Below are 21,119 nucleotides of genomic sequence, written 5' to 3'. Positions count from 1 at the left end.
AGTTTTACTTATCTTTAAGGTTTCAAGAATGAATTAGCCAAAGGCATATACACTGCCTTATGGGGTGGGGGGTTTGGCAGTAGTGATTATAAAATGTTTGTCTAACAATAAAAAAACGGTTTGTCTTGTAGCTGTGAAGGCATATTATTTGATTTGTTTCTTTCTTTCTTTCTTCATTCATTCATTCATTTGTTTTTCATCATTTATTCATTCATTCACTCATCTATTAATTACTTTATCCATTTATTCATGCACTCGCTCACTCATTCATTCAATTATTCATTCATTCACTCGTTCATTCATTCAACCATCAAAGAAAAAAAAAATAAAATAAAAGAACCACAAAGTGACAAAAAATCAAAACACTTAAGTGGCTCAGAAGCCCGAGACAAGAAATATAAAGAGGGACTACTTTATTACAAGGATACATTACAAGTTCAAACAGAATATGAATAGCATCAATTAGGGTAGGGAGGGTAGACTCCCCTTTAGTGGTAAAATCAAATGAGAAATGGACAGTGTACCCTCGGTCCCTTTTCAACTGGGATTTTAGGACGATTTGGAGTTCACATTACCATTACCCTACATATTATAGGGATAAACTCAATAGTAGCTGAAAATGGTAGGGTATTGCTGTGATGCTGCACAGTTGTATGTGTTTGAGTTCTTGTTTCTCTGATTCTGTCGTTGTTTTGAAGCATCGCTAGTGTGATTTTTGCAATTATGTTGTTTTTCAATAAGAATTGTAAAACCCAAAACCTTAATCATCGCAATTCGAAGTATCATCTTCATGACCGTTGCCATCACATCATTGTCATCATGAGCGTCACCATCATCGCCATCATCATGGCCATCATCATCATCATTGTTGCCATTAGTATTAACATCATAATTATCATTACTCCTCCTCATCACCATTATCATCATCATCATCGCCATTATCATCATCATCATCATCACCATTATCATCATCATCACCATCATTATAATCATCATCATCACCATCATCATCACCATTATCATCATCACCATTATCATCATCATCATTATCATCACCATTATCATCATCACCATTATCATCATCACCATTATCATCATCACCATTATCATCATCATCATCATCACCATCATCATCATCACCATCATCATCATCACCATTATCATCACCATTATCATCACCATCATCATCACCATTATCATCATCACCATTATCATCATCACCATTATCATCATCATCATCATCATCACCATTATCATCATCACCATTATCATCATCATCATTATCATCACCATTATCATCATCACTATTATCATCATCACCATTATCATCATCATCACCATCATCATCATTATCACCATCATCATCATCATCATCACCTTCATCACCACTAGCATCACAATCATTTCTAGTCATAATTTTGAAATCGAAGGGGGATAAAAAGTTTCATGTAGTAAATTAGAAAGATTTTGACATTCAAATCTACCATTCAAAGTCTACAAGGCTATGAGGATGACCACATAATATTAATGACAATTATCCTGCCCTATTTCAACAAAAGTATCACAAATGTAAATACAGTAAAATGTCAACTTTGATTAATATATCACTAGCTACCTTTTGTCAAACTAGAACTGCATTGTAATCATCATTACGATGGTCATCTAGTCATCTCTCCTTCCTTAGAATGCCCGTAATCATTACAAAGAAACTTTAATGGTCAACAAAAAACGAAAGACACTCAACTCATTTATTATCCTTTTCCCTTCACCTTTCTCCTTTTTCCCTTCACAAACATGTATTGAGATGAGATCAGAGTAGTCTAGAGTAAGTAGATAAGTTGTAAAAGAGACACTTCTACATTTAGTACAATTGAAGCCTCAATTTTGAGACTGACGTATAATCCTAACAGCCAAGATGAGTAGATAACTCATCATTAGACATTATTCTAGTTGAAACTTCACTTTTATTACAGATTCATATCAGGGTAGCCGAGATATTAGTAGATAAATTGTAAAACATATAGAGACCTCTAAAAGATCCAGGACATTAATTTGGAAACTGATTTATATCAAATCAGCCTAGATAAGTAGATAACTCGTAAAATAGACACCTCTGCAATTTTCTTATCCAAAAGCCATCGACAGTGACTGAGTGATAAATTTAGTGACAAAAGAGCACTGATACAGCTCAAAAATAGCACCCCCAATCACGTGATTGCGAACAATGATTTATGTGTTGTTCCATTTGTCCCCAAAAGCCATCCATTGTCAAAATAGCCCAGATTGTAGCTAAACTCTAATCGCTCATTCATGACCGCATCAAAGATGGGAACGACAAAACACAAATTTTTCGCCCTCCTCCTCTGTGGGAACCCGACCCCTCTTTATTGTTCGTCTAATTCCTATCAGCTTGTTACAATCAGCAGTCAAAATACCGTCAATTTGAAAGCGATTCCGACATCAACAATCACCCTGTTGAGTTAATGTTATTCTTTGATGCGAAAGGCGGGTATAGAAATTGATTTATTGTTATCGGTGCGTCTTGTGCATGGGGGAATGACGGTCTTGTTGTGCCCCAGGCCCTGGAGATGCCTATCTGGAGTAATTATCACATTTATTTCTTCTGTTCAATGGGGAGTGTCTATTTAGGGGTTTTAACCCCAATCTGTCTCGTAGTTTAACATTGTTCGGATGTTTAATTTACCAGCAGTGGAGGAATTTTATTAGGCTAATGTAGGTCATCTGAAAAATGAAACAAGGTTATTAAACAAACTACATAATGGAATACTGTTTTGTTTGATTATAAATTTATCTTGCCAGTTCAACGGAGCCCAACGTGAATGATGTTGTAGGTTTTAAGCTGATTATGAGTCTTTATAAGGCCATTTTATTTATTAAATGGCATTTAATTGACAGATTTAACTGTATATATCTTGAATACACACATGAAGATCCATTGGTCCGTTATTTGTTTATCATCTAGATATCTTTTCATACTAGATATCTTATCATATTTATCCTTATCACCTGTTTAATACGCTCCTTCCTTTTTTTCTTCCTTCTCCTTTCTCTCATGACAAATCTCTCTTCTCCCCTCCACCACAATCCAGCAGAACTGCACTTAATCTTTGACCATTTCCCTCTGATCAAATTAGCCCAATTTGGCATCGCGGCATAAATTTGATGACAGCAGATACCCAGATTCCGATCTCCTCTTCTCAAAGACCTGCGCTATTTCGTGGGAAATACGATCCCGTCGCTGCCGGGCCCGCCAGGCTACCGTAGACGGTGTATGAGTGACAAGCGCAAATTAGAGAGATAATTAATTACCTATCAAATGAAATTTGGTTGTATTGAAACAGTCGAGGTACCACTCCTGTCTGTTTCTGTATAGGCCTCTCTTATGGAAGTGCAACTTTGGGAAAAGTGGCAAAATTCTACACCTTTAATTACAAGTTAGTTAAGAGTGAAGTCCAAAATAGCTTCATTTCTATTTAAATTATGTGGAAGGATAAAAATAATGATGCCACTTTTAGGATAGAAAGCAATTTGCAGTCAAACCAGTCTATGGAGTCCATCCAATGGAAATAGCAAAAGAGGCCATTGTAGACAGGTGGCCTATACAGTTACCCTGACACATACTCTGTTCATGTGAGGGAAAATTTTGATAGCCACTAAAGACAGCTTTTCACTATATAGTCATATCAAGGCTCCACACTAACAATTTTTCTTGGTGGCCCAATCGGTTCACCATGATCATCAATTTCATATTTTTGGTGGCTCGCAAAGCAAATCTAGTGGCCCTAACACATTAGAAAAAATTACAATTTATCAAAACTTTGGTAGCCCGAAAGGGCCACCGAGGGTTGGCATTTACAGAATTTTGGTGGCCTGACTATCATTTCTGGATAAGAAATATTTTGCACCTTAATATCAATTTCTTTTCCCAAGTGTCCAAAGATACAAGAACAGCAACAGAGTAATTAAAATAGCTTTAAATTTATTATTTTAATTAAATTAAATTGAATATATATATATTTAAATCTTAGCATGGGGTTACTCATATGTAGAATTTGCCCATAGCCATAGGGCTATACATTATCTTTACACAAGAGAAGTTATACGCAGGGATGATTATCCTATGTCAACATCTGTAGTAGATAACGGTTTGTTTTCATTTCAAATTTAAACCGTACTGATTAGATTAAAGAACCAGCCTGTCAGGGCGGGGGATGTGCTTCGTAATATTTTAATGAGATTTGAGAAGGGGATATTGTACCCCTAAAACCGCAATTTTTGACCATGGGATTGTAACCTCGTTAGATAGTGGACAGGTTTGTTTTTCTTTGGTTTCAAGAGGAGGGGGTTCTTATTTATCGGAGAAATTATGTCTATCATAGAATGATTAGTTTTTCAATCTTGGGAAATATATAGGTATATCTGTCCCTGCTTTATGCGGGAGTGTATGTATACATGGTTTAGCTTTCTGTATCTTACTTTAGCACTATATTTCTTGATGTAGCCCCAAGCTGTAAGATGTACCTGTATTGAAATATGAACATTATATTAAAAAACTTACATATTAATTATTTTCTTAGTGTATGTCAAAATCCCTGCAGTAGTGTCTTTTGATTGCCTGGGTGGAAAATGAATTTTTCTTCCAGAGAAAGTCAATTACAATTGATTCAGATTAATTCTATTCTGTTAGATTCATGAACATGTGCTGTACATTGAATGAAAATAGATGAATACAAATCAATTAATTTCATGATTCTTGATACACTATTGTGTATGAATTGTCAATAAGAAACCGATTGCCACAGAAGTCGATCCTTGCACTCATGGAGTGACTCGCACTGAACTCATGACTTATGGTTTTGTTCTAATTCTCCACAATGAATGTGTTCTGCTGTCCAAGGATGAAGTATATGAACAGAGGTGAGGTGTCCCCCCCTGTCGCCATGATTTTGCAAGTGATAGGTAGAAATGAGGACGATGATATTACATGTAGCTAGTTTTTATGCATTTAGTAACTCAGTGCTTTACGGATAATATTATTACCCCAGCCATTGCATTCATTTCAATATCCACATGAAATGTGCTCATTTTCTGCTCCCTGGGGAACATTCCTAGCTAGGACAGGACCATTTTTTTTTAACGGTACAATTGAAAAGATATGACTTGGTCGTTTCTGTCTTAACCCCTCTTTTTGTTAGACCAATAACTATGATCAATTACTGTTTTCCATCACCCCCCCCCCAAAAAAAAAAAAATTTGGAATAAGCCTTGGAATCACCACAGGATGATTATGCCATAGACATGCAGATTGGAGAATAACTTTCCCAAGAATGATTGTTCAAAATGAACCTTGACATGGTTTTTAAGGCATATGTCGGGGTAATGTAAAGTGTATTTCTCCCCAGCTTCAAGAAATCAAAGAAAACTTTCTACTGTGTTTCTCTCCAGGACTCTAAAAGGAATCTCTAGAGTAAAGCAGCCTTGCTTGTCAATGTAATGAAATAATAAAAGAAAAATGCACTGCTTTTATGCTTCCTCCCCTATACTATGAAAAAAAATCAAGTCCTCTTCTCTCGCGGTGATAAGCGACATTACATGCACAGTTGACCATGTAATATGTTGCATTTTAGAAAACCAGGCCTATAATTAACGTCGCTAGCCACGCTGATTCGGAGACAAGGGGAAAAGATGGCCTCGGCGCTGATCATTTTGGTACTTTTGCTCTCTGCCGAGTCGCTCGCTGCCATGGAATTTTGGTTTGTACGGTCCAGTGGTCGTGCACTACCATGCGTCCATTGCTTGTGTTTTCTGGCTGGTTGGTTTGCAGTGCACGGGTGGGCAGGGGGTGGTGGAACGGGTTCAGAGACTGAAAGAGGTGGATGAAGGAAGTGGTTCTAATCGAGGATGGAAGAGATAAATTTGGAAAAAAGAATTTGATGGTGAGAATTGTTTACGGGATGATAAGAGAGGAGAATATTCAATCAAACCTGTCTATTAAGGTCTCCTACGATAAGACATGTTGCCCTCTGCAGACATGCATTCCTTTCAAATGGGAGATACTTGACGGGTGAACCTATACTTGATGGCCACTGGGGACCGGTTTTTACAAAAAACTGGTTGCTGCTAAGACAGTTATGACTGTGTATGAAGGAGTGCATTTATTTGGTGAGAGAGATTAGAGGATAAAATAATTTTTGATGTGAAGCAAATCTATAGAAGATGAAGAATTGATATGTTGTCATAGTGGGGGGGGGGGTTGGAGTAGGGGGAGCAAGGATGACATACTGTGACTTCAAAGAAAGGAATAAATGGGGTAGTTGAGGTGTTGTGGCTCAGTGGATAAGTCTCCGGACTTTGTACCACAAGGTCCGGGTTCAAATCCCATTGCAGCCCTCACGTCCTTTGGCAAGGCATTTATCTACATTTGCCACTCTTTATCCAGGTGTAGTAAATGGGTACCAGTACTCTTAATGAAGGAATGCCTTGAATGCTTGTGCGTAAGATCAAGGTAGCTGTTCTAAAGCCGGGGTAGTAGTGTGCAGCTTGAAACATTTGTAGTAAGTGCTATATAAATAGTGCATGTTATTATCATTAGGGAAACTAAGAGTGGCGGGTGGGGAGATTTTGAATATCTAAAAAAATACTTGTAGATCTTTTAAAAATATCTCTACACATCTGAATATTCTATTAATTGTGTGTTAGCAATTTTTTCACATAATTTTATACTAATGACATAGATTTTCTATAGATGCAATTCACTCCAGTAGCCAGGGTAGGCTTATGAGACAAAAAAACAACTTAAAAGTGAATGTGGTAAAGTATAAAAAATTGATTAGCATATTTAAGTGGAAACGTTTCCTTTAAGTCATTGAGACTGGAGGAAATCAATTCATTTACCTAGTATTTCTATCTCGGTACCTTTCCTCACCATAAGGCGCGTAAAAATGGGAGCAAATATGCTTTATCCCTAGACTCTGCGCATCTAGTCTTGTCAATTAGACCAGTTTCTAACAAGAATTTTCAAGGTTATCTGAACTGGTGCATGTCAGGTAGTATTTAAGCAATTGATTATAGGTAAATCTAGTTCAAAGGTTCCCCAGGGAGTGGTGAAAGTGCATAACTTGCGTACAGGCAAGGCATAATCTAATAGCAGTTGTGATGATGCACTTGGAGTCAGAGGCAATATTATGATGAATGTATTGGACACTATTCAAAATTTGATTATTATTAATGGATTTATCTGACACTTTGTCCTGTTGCTGTTTGATAATATGTATTCCAAAATTGAGGGAAAAATGGAATGGATGTGTCTGTTAAACAGCTATTACTGCAAGTAATCTGACATAGCAACAGCCTACTGTAAAGGGGTGCTTAAAGGTATTGTTTAACTTTGTGAGCAGCCGATTTAAAAAATTCTCAAACCAAGATGAAACATGTGTACAAGTGCATGTGTTAGAACTAATAAACCCTGAAAACAACTATTATTGAGAATGAAAAGCTAAAACTACAAGGCAAACCCCGATTTTGTAAATAGGCGTCTTATAGACGCCTAAATAGTACACATAAGTGTATGGGATGAAATTAAGATGGTGTTTCCGGTCACTTTATATTTCAATTTTTGAAGCACTAAATAATTATTTTTGAACGCAATTTTTTCTGGGCTTCATTTTTGTAACATATCACAGACACAGGTGACAAGTGTGACCTTCTAGCTCAGATTTTTTAAAAGTCAAACCAATGTTAACCAATCACTTTAAGGAGAGAATGAGTATATATATGCATACCTGAATTAAACGCTATGGAGGGACAGTGCATGGGCATATGTGATGTAAATTTAGTACTCTATAAAGGAAGGTCTGTGATGGGTAGACTACACTCTGCAAGCAATACCCTATACTGTTGGCATCCTCCGAGAGTTTGCTCGTCGCAAATTCCGCCCGCGTCCTCCTCGTCCACACGTTCCTGTGTGCCGTGCATGTGGAAGCGACAAACACGCTAATTTTGCACGGCCTGTGTTTAGCGACTGTGTTTACCTCCCCAGTCGGCGCATGACCCCAATTATTATCAGTTATGTACGCTCTTCCTTTAAACTCCGTGCCCATCCATCGCACATGCCTGAGCATTTCATAAAATCCAAGATGTTCACCCAATGTTGCCCAGTAATCTTCCATACGTTCAGTGTCTGCATCGGTCCCGTACATGTACTGTAAATCCTGCCTTGTCACATTTAGATCAGATGTAGGCCTAAAGATGCTTACTTCAGAATCTATTTATTTTTTAATCCAGGGGTTACTATTTTCTATATTTATTGTCCTCATTTTGGCATATTCTCATCTTTTTTGCATATTCATGCATTTATGATCAATATATATGCTATGGTTAGGTAGGACTTGTGAGATAGATCCAGGGGGTGGGAGGAAGGTTTAGGCCTATATCTTATCCAGAATACATTTAATTTAGATTAATGAACTTTTTCAATTTAGGTATGTTTTCAAGTTTTGTGAAATCGATGAAAGGTTGATAAATAGACATAAATATGTTGATCAATACATCAATGAACAAGTGCATGGATGATACAATATAATGACAATGTATTACAAGATACAGAAATTCATTACCAGTAATGCTATATATTATGCCTGTGTAATTATGTAAATAGATAAAGAAATGACTGCAATATCATATAAATACATGAATATATGGATGCATTGATGCAGGTTTAATGGATGAATGAGACAATTGCCCAATGAATGAGTGAATAGATGAATGATTACTTGGTAACAAATGTGAATGAATGAATTGATGGAAATATATATAATAATGATTTAAAAATCACCAAAACCCCAAATAATCCAAAAAATTGTAATAGGGAACAGGTGTAATACTGAAACCTCTATCTGGTACCTGTCCTACATTTGAATTACCATCCTGCATTCAAAAGATTTAGGTGAAACCGCTCAATTTTATAATTAAGCTAATTGGCCCATGCACTCGTAAGGAGGGGATAGGAATTGACTCTGATGGCTCGGCGACGATTGAGCCGCCATATTTAACCAATCCACAGGTTGAGAAACAGGGATGATGGGATGGGTATCGCTATAGTAACGAGGTTGAGCTTCGGATACGTGACAGCCCAGGTCTATCTCCTCATCCTGTTAAACTTGAAGGGATATATCAACTATTTATTGTCTTCATTGTTAATTTGTTCACCTAGGTTTATGCCATGTAGGCCTTATGAATGTTCTTTGTCAATGCATGAATCTTTTGCCACTCTCCACCCGGGAGTAGAAATGGATACCTGATAGAATGTAGTACTTGCATGCTTAATGTAGCATTACTGTAATACATCTCAAATCAGTACACTTAAGTCACTCTCCACCCGGGAGTAGAAATGGATACCTGGTAGAATGTAGTACTTGCATGCTCATTACGTCACTGTGCTGGATCTAAAATGATTACTTTTAAACTGTGGCCACTCTCCACCCGGGAGTAGAAATGGATACCTGATACGGCCATTTTGTGCATGCATGCTCTTAATGTCGCTGTGCTAGATCAGAACTCCTTTAAGCCTCATTTTGAAATAGAAATTATGAATCTAGATGATATCATTATAATTATTATTACTACTAACATTTTTTTTAAAGCTCCAAATTGCTCATTTCGCTATTGTTCTCCCCAAATCCTGTAGGCTCGTCCATGGCCGGATCTCAAATACCTCAGAATCTCAAGTGTGAGTACCCTATTCAGCAATACTTCATCATTTTCATTGTCTGGCAAAAGGGCATAAGTGCTCTGCACCTTGCTGCTAAGTTACCTGGCAAAAGGTTGTATCGATATCCTTTCCGCTACAGATACAGTTACATAGACCTGTAAGTGTTAGCAGAGTTACAACCTTTTGCAGATACTTTGCAGTCGATGCATGGCACTTATGTCTTTATTGCAGGCACTTCATGGCTATCCATACACCATCATCAGCATGCTTCTTAAAAAAAATGAACATTAGGACGAAGTTCAAAGGCATTTTTCTTTTCATCTATATCATAATATACTTCTGTCTCTTCCCAAAGAGAATAAATCATATATAATCATCCACCATAGTTATACTGCGGGGATTATTAACCAACTACTTTGCTTACGGATACAGGGCTTGTTGGTAAAATAACTACGTACCGGTACGCAAGGTTCACTAACCAAAAAATGGCTGCTTGTTGCATGACTGACTAACACTCAACTCCATTTTATTTGTTATTATGTTGTCAAATATACTTTATTGATCACAGATCAGTTTTTTTTAAACAACTTTGATATTTTTAGTTTTATTCCTCCATTGTACAATAATGAAGATACAGCCTTCACATTGATATTTTGAGGCCTGCATAAGGTTTAAAACTTGGAATGTGTAACATTTCATCATTGAGGGATAGGAAATATATATGGCTGTGAGTGAGAAAGAGAGACAGGCAGCGAGTTCAAGAGAGAAAGAGAGAGAGAGACAGAAAGGGAGAGAGGAGAGAGAGAAATAAAGAAATGAAATGACAATACAATACTTTTTAGAATCTTATTAGAATGTTAGAATACAATGGTGAGAGAGAGAGCCAAAGAGAGGCAATGATAGAAAAGTTCATTTGAATAACTGGAAATTAATTGATTCTATCATTGTCGCTTGCATTCAACTGACCAATAAATTATTGATGTACATTTTCGTAAGTGATTGGTTAACTATTCATAATCAATGAATTTTTAATCCCCCTTTCATTCTACCAAACAATCAAAATATTTCAATTTCAGGTGCTGCTCGTTCATTCTATTTTGGATCACTAATTGCTACAAATATTTCATAAAATGAGACCTTGCCATTATTAGACATTACATGACATGCATCGAAGCAAATTCTAACCCCATTGTGGCTATTCAATAGACTATTAAAATGGGTAATTGCTCTGTTAAATGCTTTTTGGCTCTCCTTTGTGTTTCGTGGTGATGGTGGTGGTGCATGGTTTGAGGGGGGGGGGGTGGTGCTGGTTTATTATTAATGATCCTCTTTGAGGCTTGGGTATCATAATGTTTCTTCTGGTGGAAATTCAAGTACAGACAAAGAACAATTGATGGAGAAATTGACACTTTTGGTTAACCATAATTTAAGTATGTATTGTACATTTTTAGATTATAAGTTGGAGCAAAAGTCTGTCTCTGGCAGCTTTACATCGAAATTATACTTAGGAACAGTATTCAGAAATTTTACCTGAATTTAGGGTGGCTCATTGTGGGGCTTTGGTATATTTTTTTACAATTTTAATGCTTCACATCTGATATTTTTTAAATGAATATGACTATGGTAGAAAGCTATGTTGTTAACATTCTTGCAGAAGGGTACATGTAATTGTAGTGTAACACATTTTTATCATAAGATCATTTGTTGGGGGGGGGAATTATCAACTCTAATATCAAACAGTATCCCCTCCCCCAAACAGCTTAACATTTTTTGTGAATTTTAAGGGGTGTCTTTTATATCAAATCTATACAGAAAAATAACATTTTCATTAAATGAATAGACCTTGAAGGTGTTATGTAATGGAAATGATAAAATGTGTATTTTTTCATGAAATTTAAATTACAGATTGATTTAAACAAAGTATTTTCTTTCATTTATGCGCAACCATATTTTCTTATGGTGCTACTTCAATTTCATTGACCATTTCAACCAAGATAAAGCTCATTTAATGCAGTGGGTAGTATATAACAAGATTAAATTTTCCCTCTTTTGCTGGATAATAAGCCCTATAGGAAGTTAAATAAAGAAGCCCTGCCATGCCTTCTCAATGGGCACCCCCACAGCCAGACACGTCCATTGTCCAACAGATAATACACATGCACCTGTCTGTAACTCACAATATAAAACCCAGCTGAAAAGACTCCACGTGGGACTATACACAGATCCAGTGCGAGGCATTCATGAATGGAGGAATAGCCCGATGCCAGGAATCTTTAATTAAATGCCTGCCGTAGTCCCCTATTGCAAACAATTAACATTCATTAAGTTCCGACCGCTTGCCTTGGTTAAGCATAGATTTCTATGGAGGAGATGGTATTATTTTTTTTTTACTTTCATTTTTGCAGTCTTTGGTATTTCAAGTTCCCATCTCCCTTAAATTGTAATTATTTTCAATCTCTCTCTCTTTCCATGCCTTTTTTTGTTTGTTTTTAATTTCTTGGGTCTTTTCATCTTATTTCTGCACTTCTCTTGCTGTATCGAGGATTTCTTGAAATATTTTTTTTTCATTCTTTTTTTCCTCTTCACCCATCTATCTCTCTTCATCTTGCTTTCTGCTTTATATATTTCCATTGTGTAATTTTTTTTTATATTTCTTTTAAATTTGTATATGGCTGGCTGGATGACCCCAGTAGTGGGGCATATTTACAAACATAATCTTCCAACATAATAAACATTAACTGTCAAGAAAACAAGACTTTTGGGGGGAACTTCTTATTACATCAATATTTGGTGGTAGTTCAATGGTGAAACATACATTGGGGCACTAAAGAAAACTTTCAGCAAAATGTCTCTGAACACAATGTCCCATAGTATTGCATATTGCAATGACCTGTCATAACCTACTTGTAGGCCTGCCATGAATGCCTAAGAATAGTCATGATACTGCCTCTTTACTGAATATAATTAATTCTGTGAAGCATTCAAGCAATATAAGACATTTAGCCACTTTTTAGGATTCATTACCAAGAACTCAGCTTGCCTTTTATTTTAAAGTTAAACCCCTGCTTGACCTGTTATGCTGTACATGTAATTTTTAATCCCAGTATTAAAAGGCCAATGAAGATTTTTTTTAATATGGTTTGATGCAAAACCAGTTCAGCTGTTTGAGGAAAACTAATGCTATTATTTTTTTAAAGCTTGATATAAAGAATGTCTAATTGTTCACTAGTTTTTAGCTCTTTAATATATACGTCTTTAGAAAAATTATATGGCCTTTTCTATATTTATAGCTTTCTAATACAATTTGAAATAATATTGTGTTACACTTCCTTGAGATGATGAAAAAATGGGTGATTGTTACAAAACAAGTTATAAATTAACTTATTAGACCATAATGAGTTAAGTTTGTTGTAATTCTATTTAAATAAAAACATGGACAATCTGTAAGTGGATTCTACTATTTCCATTTCATGACTTGGTTAAATTCTGGATAAATATATATTCAAGGCTTATTCTTGCCATGCAGGGGGCTATACAATCTACAATCAAATATTTTTTCTCATCAATTTAATCTATTTATGAAGTCATCATATTGTTTGTCACATTTTAAATCCGATCTTCTAAAATACAATTAAATGCTTGGCCAATCATTAGTGAAAAAGTATGTAATTTCCCATGAATATATGACTTTTGTACCCAGACGAGTATTTTCCCATGATTGTTATCTGTTATCTCTATAAAACAGGAAAGGTTGGGGAGAGATTCTAAAAGATTTTTTTCCAACTGTTTTCCTTATTGATGAAACAGTGGTATTTCTTTTTTTTTTTCATTTCATGAGTCAATGTTACTTTTCTGGAAAGTAATTCCCCATAAAATTTTGTATTCATATTTTAAAAAAGATGAATAGATTGATGAGAAATTAAATGATAAAGACTGAAAATAAAGAAACATTTAGGAATTACTTCTGTTTAAGAGCAAATTCTTGCCTTTTGCTTAAAATTTGTTAGAAATGAAACCTTTCTTGTCTAAGTATATCAGCATAAGTCCCTTTATATATGTTATAGTTACAAAAATAGAGTCACTATAAGGACCCATCTACATACTTCTCTTTCAGTGTACAACTGGATGTACTATAAACAAAAAACATCTGTAGGCCTATACGTTCTATAGCGCAGTTTCAACAGGAAATATTGGGCTAAGATATGTGTGTAGTAATTCCATTTGTACACAACATCGCAGAATACTTAGACAATACATGATGTCTCAGAGATAAACACAGTACAATGTCACTCCTATTAGATGCAGTGTACATGGAGGAAAGGGGATGGTGAATTTAAGCTTCTAGCTTCACGGTCGGACAAGCAAATAGAATTACGTTTCCTCTTTGGGGATACCATAAAAGAAAACACTGTGATGAGGTAAAGGTACTGTCCTATTTTAGTGAATGGAGGTGATAGAGGGAGAGAGAGAGAGAAAGAAGAGATGATATCATAGAAATAGCAGTTACAGGGGTGTTGCAAGAAAATTGTGGCCATCCTGCATAGTTCTGCTGCAATTTTGCAATTTCAGTTGCAGGAAAGTTCTTCTTGTTGAAAGGAGCAGACCAGCTTGGACATGTCCAGCGTATTGAAATAGATTTTTTTTAATGATTGAAGGGAAAGGGAGGAAGAGAGAGGATGTAAGTGAGTTAGAGACAAAGTAAGTGTTTTATTTCTTTGTGAACTGTTAAAGAGAGAGGGAGATAGAGAAAGAGAGGGGGGGGGGGGTGAGTGAAGAATGCAGTGTGTTGTAGTTGTTGTGTGTGAACTGTTAATAGAAAAGAAGGAATGAGAGGGAAAAGAGGCAGGAGATTGAGAGACACAGTAAGATAGTTCTGTGTGTGTGAAATCTCCATATGCAAAGCATACACACACACACTGATAGAAAGGGAGAAGGAGAGAGAGAAGAAGAGAACAAACAGACCAAAAAAAGCATTTCAAAATGGGGTTATGAGAAGGAATGAGGGGAGAAAGGGAAAGAGAGGAGATTAAAAGACACAGTAAGACAGTTCTGTGTGAAATCTCTATATACAAAACATACACACACACACACACACACACACTGATAGAAAGGGAGAAGGAGAGAGAGAAGAAGAAAACACACATACGTAGACCAAAAAAAGCATTTCAACGTGCTGAGTAAACTCAGAGCCCGTGAGTAAATATTGAGCGTCCGTCGTCGGTGTGAAAGCTTTCCATGCCTCGTGCAAACACAAGCCACGTGCCTTTAATTCAGACCATAGTCACCCCCTTTCTTCATTTTATTTAATACCCTTCTCTTTTCCTTTCTCTCTTCCTCACTTTTGCAACCATGTTTTTTGTTCTCAAATTGTATACATGTACATGTGCTTTGTTACCATTTGTTTTGATACTGTAGTCCTCCTGCATGTGCCTTTTCTCTTCCCCATTTTAAAAAAATTGTAAAAAGGGACTACTTTGTTTTTGTGGTTGATATTGCAGCTAGTACTTGTATCAGTAACTTTGTTTGGGCATTTGATATTATTTCTCCTACTTGCTTTTTTATATTTGATTTCATGCAGATATGATGTACTACATGGGAACTTGATATGTAATTCATTTTTAGTTTTCTTCTCTCCTCATGCTTGTTTTAATGTTGTATGCTTAATCACAGTCATGTGTATGTGGCTCTCTCTCTCTTCTTCTCTCTCTACTTACACTTGTGATCTGTATTGGGTTACCTTTCTACCAAATTTCTTTTCTTGTATAATGCATCATTTTTGTATCTTTATTGTCTACATTATCACTTCTGGCTCACTTTTTTTCATTTCTTCCCATTGTAAAGGGAATAGCGCATATCCTCCGAAACTACTCACTTTTTTGTCCCTATATTCTCTTTCTCCTCCTCCTTCCCCCCCCCCTCTCCCCCAATAATATACTACATGGTCTCCCCGCGCACCCCCCAGCAGCAGCTTGCCCACCGTCAGAGGATGTTGTGGGAAAACACGGGCTGCATGCGCCGCTCATTTGTACTATCAGCACAGTCATACGAGCTCTGGGCAAACAAGGTTTGGTCGTTCGCGAGCCAGTCAGCTCCACGGCAAAGTCCAGACAATTTTTAAAGGGGTCGACATCCCCTTCAACAAAGTGTGTGAGAATATTGTTTCATTGAAGATTTATTTATGTGTCAGTGTAGATGGAATTAGATGATTTGTATATATATTATAAGTTAATTTTCCTTCTTTCGACCTGCTTTAACAACAGCATATTTTCCAACTCAGCTTGATGTGGGCCTAATATACCAATATATATATCTCGTTGGATTTGCTATTTCTTTATTCGATTAAAGATATTAAATGAACAACTTAAAGTTGGAAAAGACAACCCAAAGCCTAAAACAATAATAAGCCATCTGACAATCTAGAGCATTTTATTTTGTTTTTTGTTTAGCACAATTGCTTTGCCAATTTGAGGTAATACAGATTTAATCCTTTATCCATCTTGGGTTGTCGTCGATGAGTTTGGACAAGGTTCCTATCCCCCTTTCCAGGAAATCTTATCCCCTCTTTAGTGGGCAGATGATGATGATTAAGTGGTATATGTCTTTTGATCTGAGCAGGGATTATAAAGCGCATCCTCTCAATATGAGGTACCACAATGACCCCTTCTGCAGCTAGTATTCCCCCCTGCATAGCCCGGAGGGGCGCAGGCTCCCACGGACCCAAATAACGGCGCTCATCTGAATTTTGAACACCGCGATTATTCCCGCTCGCGAGCAGGTGTTCCTTGCTCGGCCCCGGGCCCGAATACGCAATGAGTGACAGTGCAGCCATCATGTTTCATTGTGGTGTCTCATCTCTGAGCTCTTCTTATATTTAATTTGTCATGAAAATCAAGCTTGATACGTACGCAGCATCCAACCGCTCATGATGGGTAGCCCTACGTAGGGATATACATAGTATTTCTAGTTGGAATTTGACCTCATAGTTTGAAATTAAATTCCATTATGGTTATAGTCTTAAATCATGTTGTACATTTATTTTGTACGGTACTATACTATACATGAATACTCTAACTTGCCAATTAAGTGTCTGGGTGAAATTTGAGTGAAATCACTCAATACAAACTAGAAGGTATTGCTTGTATTACATATTAAAGCTAATACAATTCATGCAAAGATAATCGTAGAATTTGATAAATAACCCTTTTTAACCTTTACCTTGGAACAATTTTAGTTTCTTTTATTTACAGAATAAATCACATTATAGCCTATAGGAATTACAAGATATAGTAGTCAGCAGGTTAAATTTTTTTATTTTTGTTACAATACAGGTAGTCAATGCCTTTCCATAAGACCGTGTTTCAAATGTTTTGCTTCTACACTGTTTAGCCTACATGCGTAATGAGAGCAAGATAAGTATTTCCTTGTATGGTGTATGTCTGAAAATCCGATCTACTATTTTGAAATCAGGGAAATAACACGTCATTGAAGATCTAAATTATTTAGGGGGTGACCTTGCAAAAATGGCACTGTTTACCGCATCTCTTGGGTCCCCCTACATGCCTTTGCGGGTTAGAACGTTTTCCGTCAAGTTATGCGCCGGTCGCTTCTTGGTACCGTAGAGACCGGTGTGCAGCTTCCACCACGTCGTTTACCTCCCCCCAGCGAAGATGAGGCACGGACCGGGGAGAGCGTCGTTGATGAGGCGAACTCGCGAGGGGGTAAAACGTTCTGTACACCTTGCGGCCTCGGGCGCGATCATCGTCCACTTAATCGGGGAGAAGGGGGAAGGAATATGCATGAAGAACAACCCTAATTAAAGACACATGTGTGTTTAGAAGCCAGGGGGCGATAATAGAATACCATTCCATGGTACTATCTCAGCCCAGTGATAGTGTCATATTACATTGTAGGGCTATATTGACCAATAAGTGAAATGCCACTTGGTCTAATGAACTTATCCCACTTTGTCCAAGCATGTTTGGTCTAATACTGTTTTCGATATATTGTAATTATATGGTAATATCACTTTTTAAACACTATTTATTGTCATAGCCAATAAGGCAAACATTCTTAGTGTCGGAGGATGGTACTATTTGAGGAATCTTTAAATTTACTCTTGAGAAACATTTTTTGTTGTTGATAGGTTGAATACTTAGTTTCATTGTTATCGTCTAATGTATTTAGTCACACACTCGCGTTCTTTAACACCCCTCCCCCCCCCCCTTCTCATTCAAGAAAAGGACCAGATTGTCCTTACACTCTCATCTAGTGCAAACTCCACACACACCAAGTTATTCTCTCTTTCTTGTTTTCTGTCTCTTTGACTAAATTCCCCTCTCCGCCTCTTGCTTTCTTCTTTCACTCATTCTCTCTTCCTTACTTTTACATCACCTCACCCCAACCTCCGTCTCTATCTCTGGTGGATCCATGGGGGGGCACGGGATGGCAGTGCCCCTCCCTCCTCTCGTTACGGGAAGCAAAATGAAAGTTTGTAATGCAAAAATGCCGTTGAAACAGAAGTGTGCCCCCCCCCCTTTAAAGTGAAGACCTTTTTTTTCATGTCAATTTTGTTTTGGGATGAAAAATTTTCCTCAGAAAATTGTGCCCCCCCCTTTAGAAAATCCTGGAACCACTCCCAATATCACTCTTCTTCCTCATCCTTTCATTTACCTTCTCATCATCTGTTGCTTTCTTTCTATTTCTTCCATCCTACTTTATATACCGGTACTTTATTTTGCCTTCCTGTTTGTCCTTTCTCATTCACCCCCTCTCTGTCTGTCTCTCTCTCTCTTGCTCCCCTCACTTGCTCAGTCATCTTCCCTCTTCATCCCTACCCCATCCCCCTCCCCTATACCCCTTCCCCTCTCTCTTTCATGTCCTCCTCTCTCTCTCCCTCTCTATATGGTTTCACTAATATATCAACTCTCTGAGTAACTTGTGTGTACAGTAGCACAGGTGAACAGACACAAACCTATTTCGGAGGAGACCTCGTTACCCCTGAAAATTGAGATTAAATCAAGGAAAAATGGCACGAGTGGAAACAGGCACTTGATTGATAGTGTATTTGATATCCATAGTGCTAATGGGTCGACTGCCAAAGGGTCTCAACTCCATTTTCAATGCGATGCCGATATATTGGTCTGGAGGCTAGCATGCTTTCCATTGTACGTGTTGCAAAAAGGACTTTTGTTACAGTCATGAGAATGTTGATCATATTCATGTATTTACCTTTCCATTACTATGTGCATTACTACGTTGTCAAATTTTCAAAATGGATTTAGTGCCTTAGATAACACTACCATACCAGGGGCGGAAAATCTCTCCCAAAAGGTAGGGGGACCCGAGGGGGGACAAGGGTCTGGAAAATTTGACAAGCAAAAAAAAAAAGGTCATCTCGTCCCCAAAACGCACGTTTTATTCCCATTTTGAGTGATATATTTCTTAGCATCACTAAAGACCCAATATCAAATGTCCCCCCTACTATTTTGAGTAGGGGGGACACGTCCCCCCTGTCCCCCCTGGGATTTCCGCCCATGTACCATACCTTTAGTAGAATTTGTTACCTCTTGCTTTCAGGACATCCACAACCATTGATTATGGAGTTGTCAACTGTTCAACAAATAAGAATAGCGTGAACCAGTCCCTATGGGTTATAGATGTGAATCTGAAAATGCCAGATGGAATAGGTATAAATGAACAACTCAGTAGACTGATAAATTTTAATGCATTTTCTTTCTTCTTGAATGCTTTGTGTCCATTTTTTTTTGTTATTTGGTAAGAAAAATGTTTGTGATTATTATGAGGAATGAATATTTGATCAAATATCCCCAAAATGAAATGAATTAATCTAAAGCTAAGATTAAAGTTGCCTGTAAGGTATGTATATTGCCAAATAAGTCACCAATAAGGTTTGAATATATTGGGATATAAGTCAGCTTTAAGGTCTATATTGGACGATAAGTTGCTTTTAAGGTGTAATGGAAGACAAGTCCCCGTTTGGGTGCATATAAGACAATAAGTTGAGTTTAATGTTTACATATTGGAAGATAAGTCATCATTGTTGGGATATAAGTTGGTTTTAAGTTGTGTATACAAAAGAAGATAAGTCGCCTTAATGTGTGGGTGTAAGAATCAAAGTTGCCTTTAAGGTGAAGAAATAAGAAAATTGTCTTTTTTGGGATGCTTTTTAGAAAACAACCTGCCTTCAAGGCATTGTCCTGTATATTTTCAGATAGGACGTCTTTAAAGTGAACATATTGGAGGATATTTAGTCGCCTTTAAAGAGTATATATTGGAAGATAAGTCGGTTAGACTATATTGATCTCTGGGTAAGCACTTGTTAAACGAGTGTAAATTGACTGTGGAATGTTTCGATCTCTCTCTGTCTGAGGAGAGTGATGGGATGTCCTCATCTTTAAGATCTATCAGGGATTGTTAAGGTGCATCGATTCCGACGCAACAAACGAGATTAGCATTGATTTATCAATACGGACCCTAAGAATCACTAGTGATTTTTTCCCCTACTCCCAGAGTTCGAGATTGCTCCATCGTTTGCTTGCTTGCTTGCTTGCTTCATCCGTATCTATAGTGAGATGGTGTGCTTTGAGGGGATGTAAGGTCTCAGGGTTGATTAACTTTGAGGACAGTTGCTATGGTGTCTTTCAAGATGGTGGTCTAAAATTTGAAAATTAATTTGAATAAATTCAAATTTTCTGTTTTAGATAATGAAATTTGAAATCAGTTATAATTATGTGCAGATTCTGTGTGTTGAAACAAGTTCCATATTGTATTCTGGAAGACCTAAACTACCACAGATTTTTGGTTTTTTACTTAGTTTTTCTTTTTCTTTATGAAAGCTTTTCTGTATTTTTACCCCTCTATCTGCTTTGAAAAAGAAATATAACCTAAACATTTGAAAAAAGATTGTTTCCCCTTTATAAAGGTCCTAGCCTTTTATAGCATTTTCTTTCCTTTTCTTGCTTTGTTTTTTTTCTTTTGTCTTTCTTTCTCTCCAGTTCTTATATTACCAACCGTCAAAGGGCTAGAAACAACTGAGAGAGCATTTCATGAAAAAACACCACTATCTTTAGTAGATGTTAAATGACTGGCAAAATAGTTCCCTCTTTATTCCCCAAAACTACAGGTTTAAAATCACTTTAGCAATCAACACGTAATTTGCTTTTAAGGTCTTTACATGATATTGCCTTTTTATTTAGGACCAAATCATATTATTCATTACATGAGATGCTTTTTAGTTGCGCGCACTTTTGAAATCTTCAAAGAAGTATGTTTTAAGTTCCAAACATTACTATCCCATGATTTAAACATTTGTAGATTTGTCATGTAGGCCTATTTCTTCTTGATATTTATGATTTATACATATATTACC

General features: G+C 36.8%; 1 protein-coding gene across 1 annotated transcript in view; it reads left to right on the top strand.

Moving 5' to 3' along the window:
• Positions 1-21,119, top strand: part of LOC121416944 (one cut domain family member 2-like) — a 49,126-nt gene that overhangs the window by 10,799 nt on the left and 17,208 nt on the right. The window contains exon 2 of the mRNA XM_041610475.1: positions 9,707-9,748. Within this exon, the coding sequence (XP_041466409.1) occupies positions 9,707-9,748 (42 nt within the window). The remainder of the gene's footprint in view (positions 1-9,706; positions 9,749-21,119) is intronic.

This window comes from Lytechinus variegatus, chromosome 6 (assembly GCF_018143015.1).
Source record: "Lytechinus variegatus isolate NC3 chromosome 6, Lvar_3.0, whole genome shotgun sequence".
In the NCBI taxonomy this organism is placed as follows: domain Eukaryota; kingdom Metazoa; phylum Echinodermata; class Echinoidea; order Temnopleuroida; family Toxopneustidae; genus Lytechinus; species Lytechinus variegatus.
Note: the sequence above shows the minus strand (reverse complement) of the source record. Positions and strands in the feature narration are given on the sequence as shown.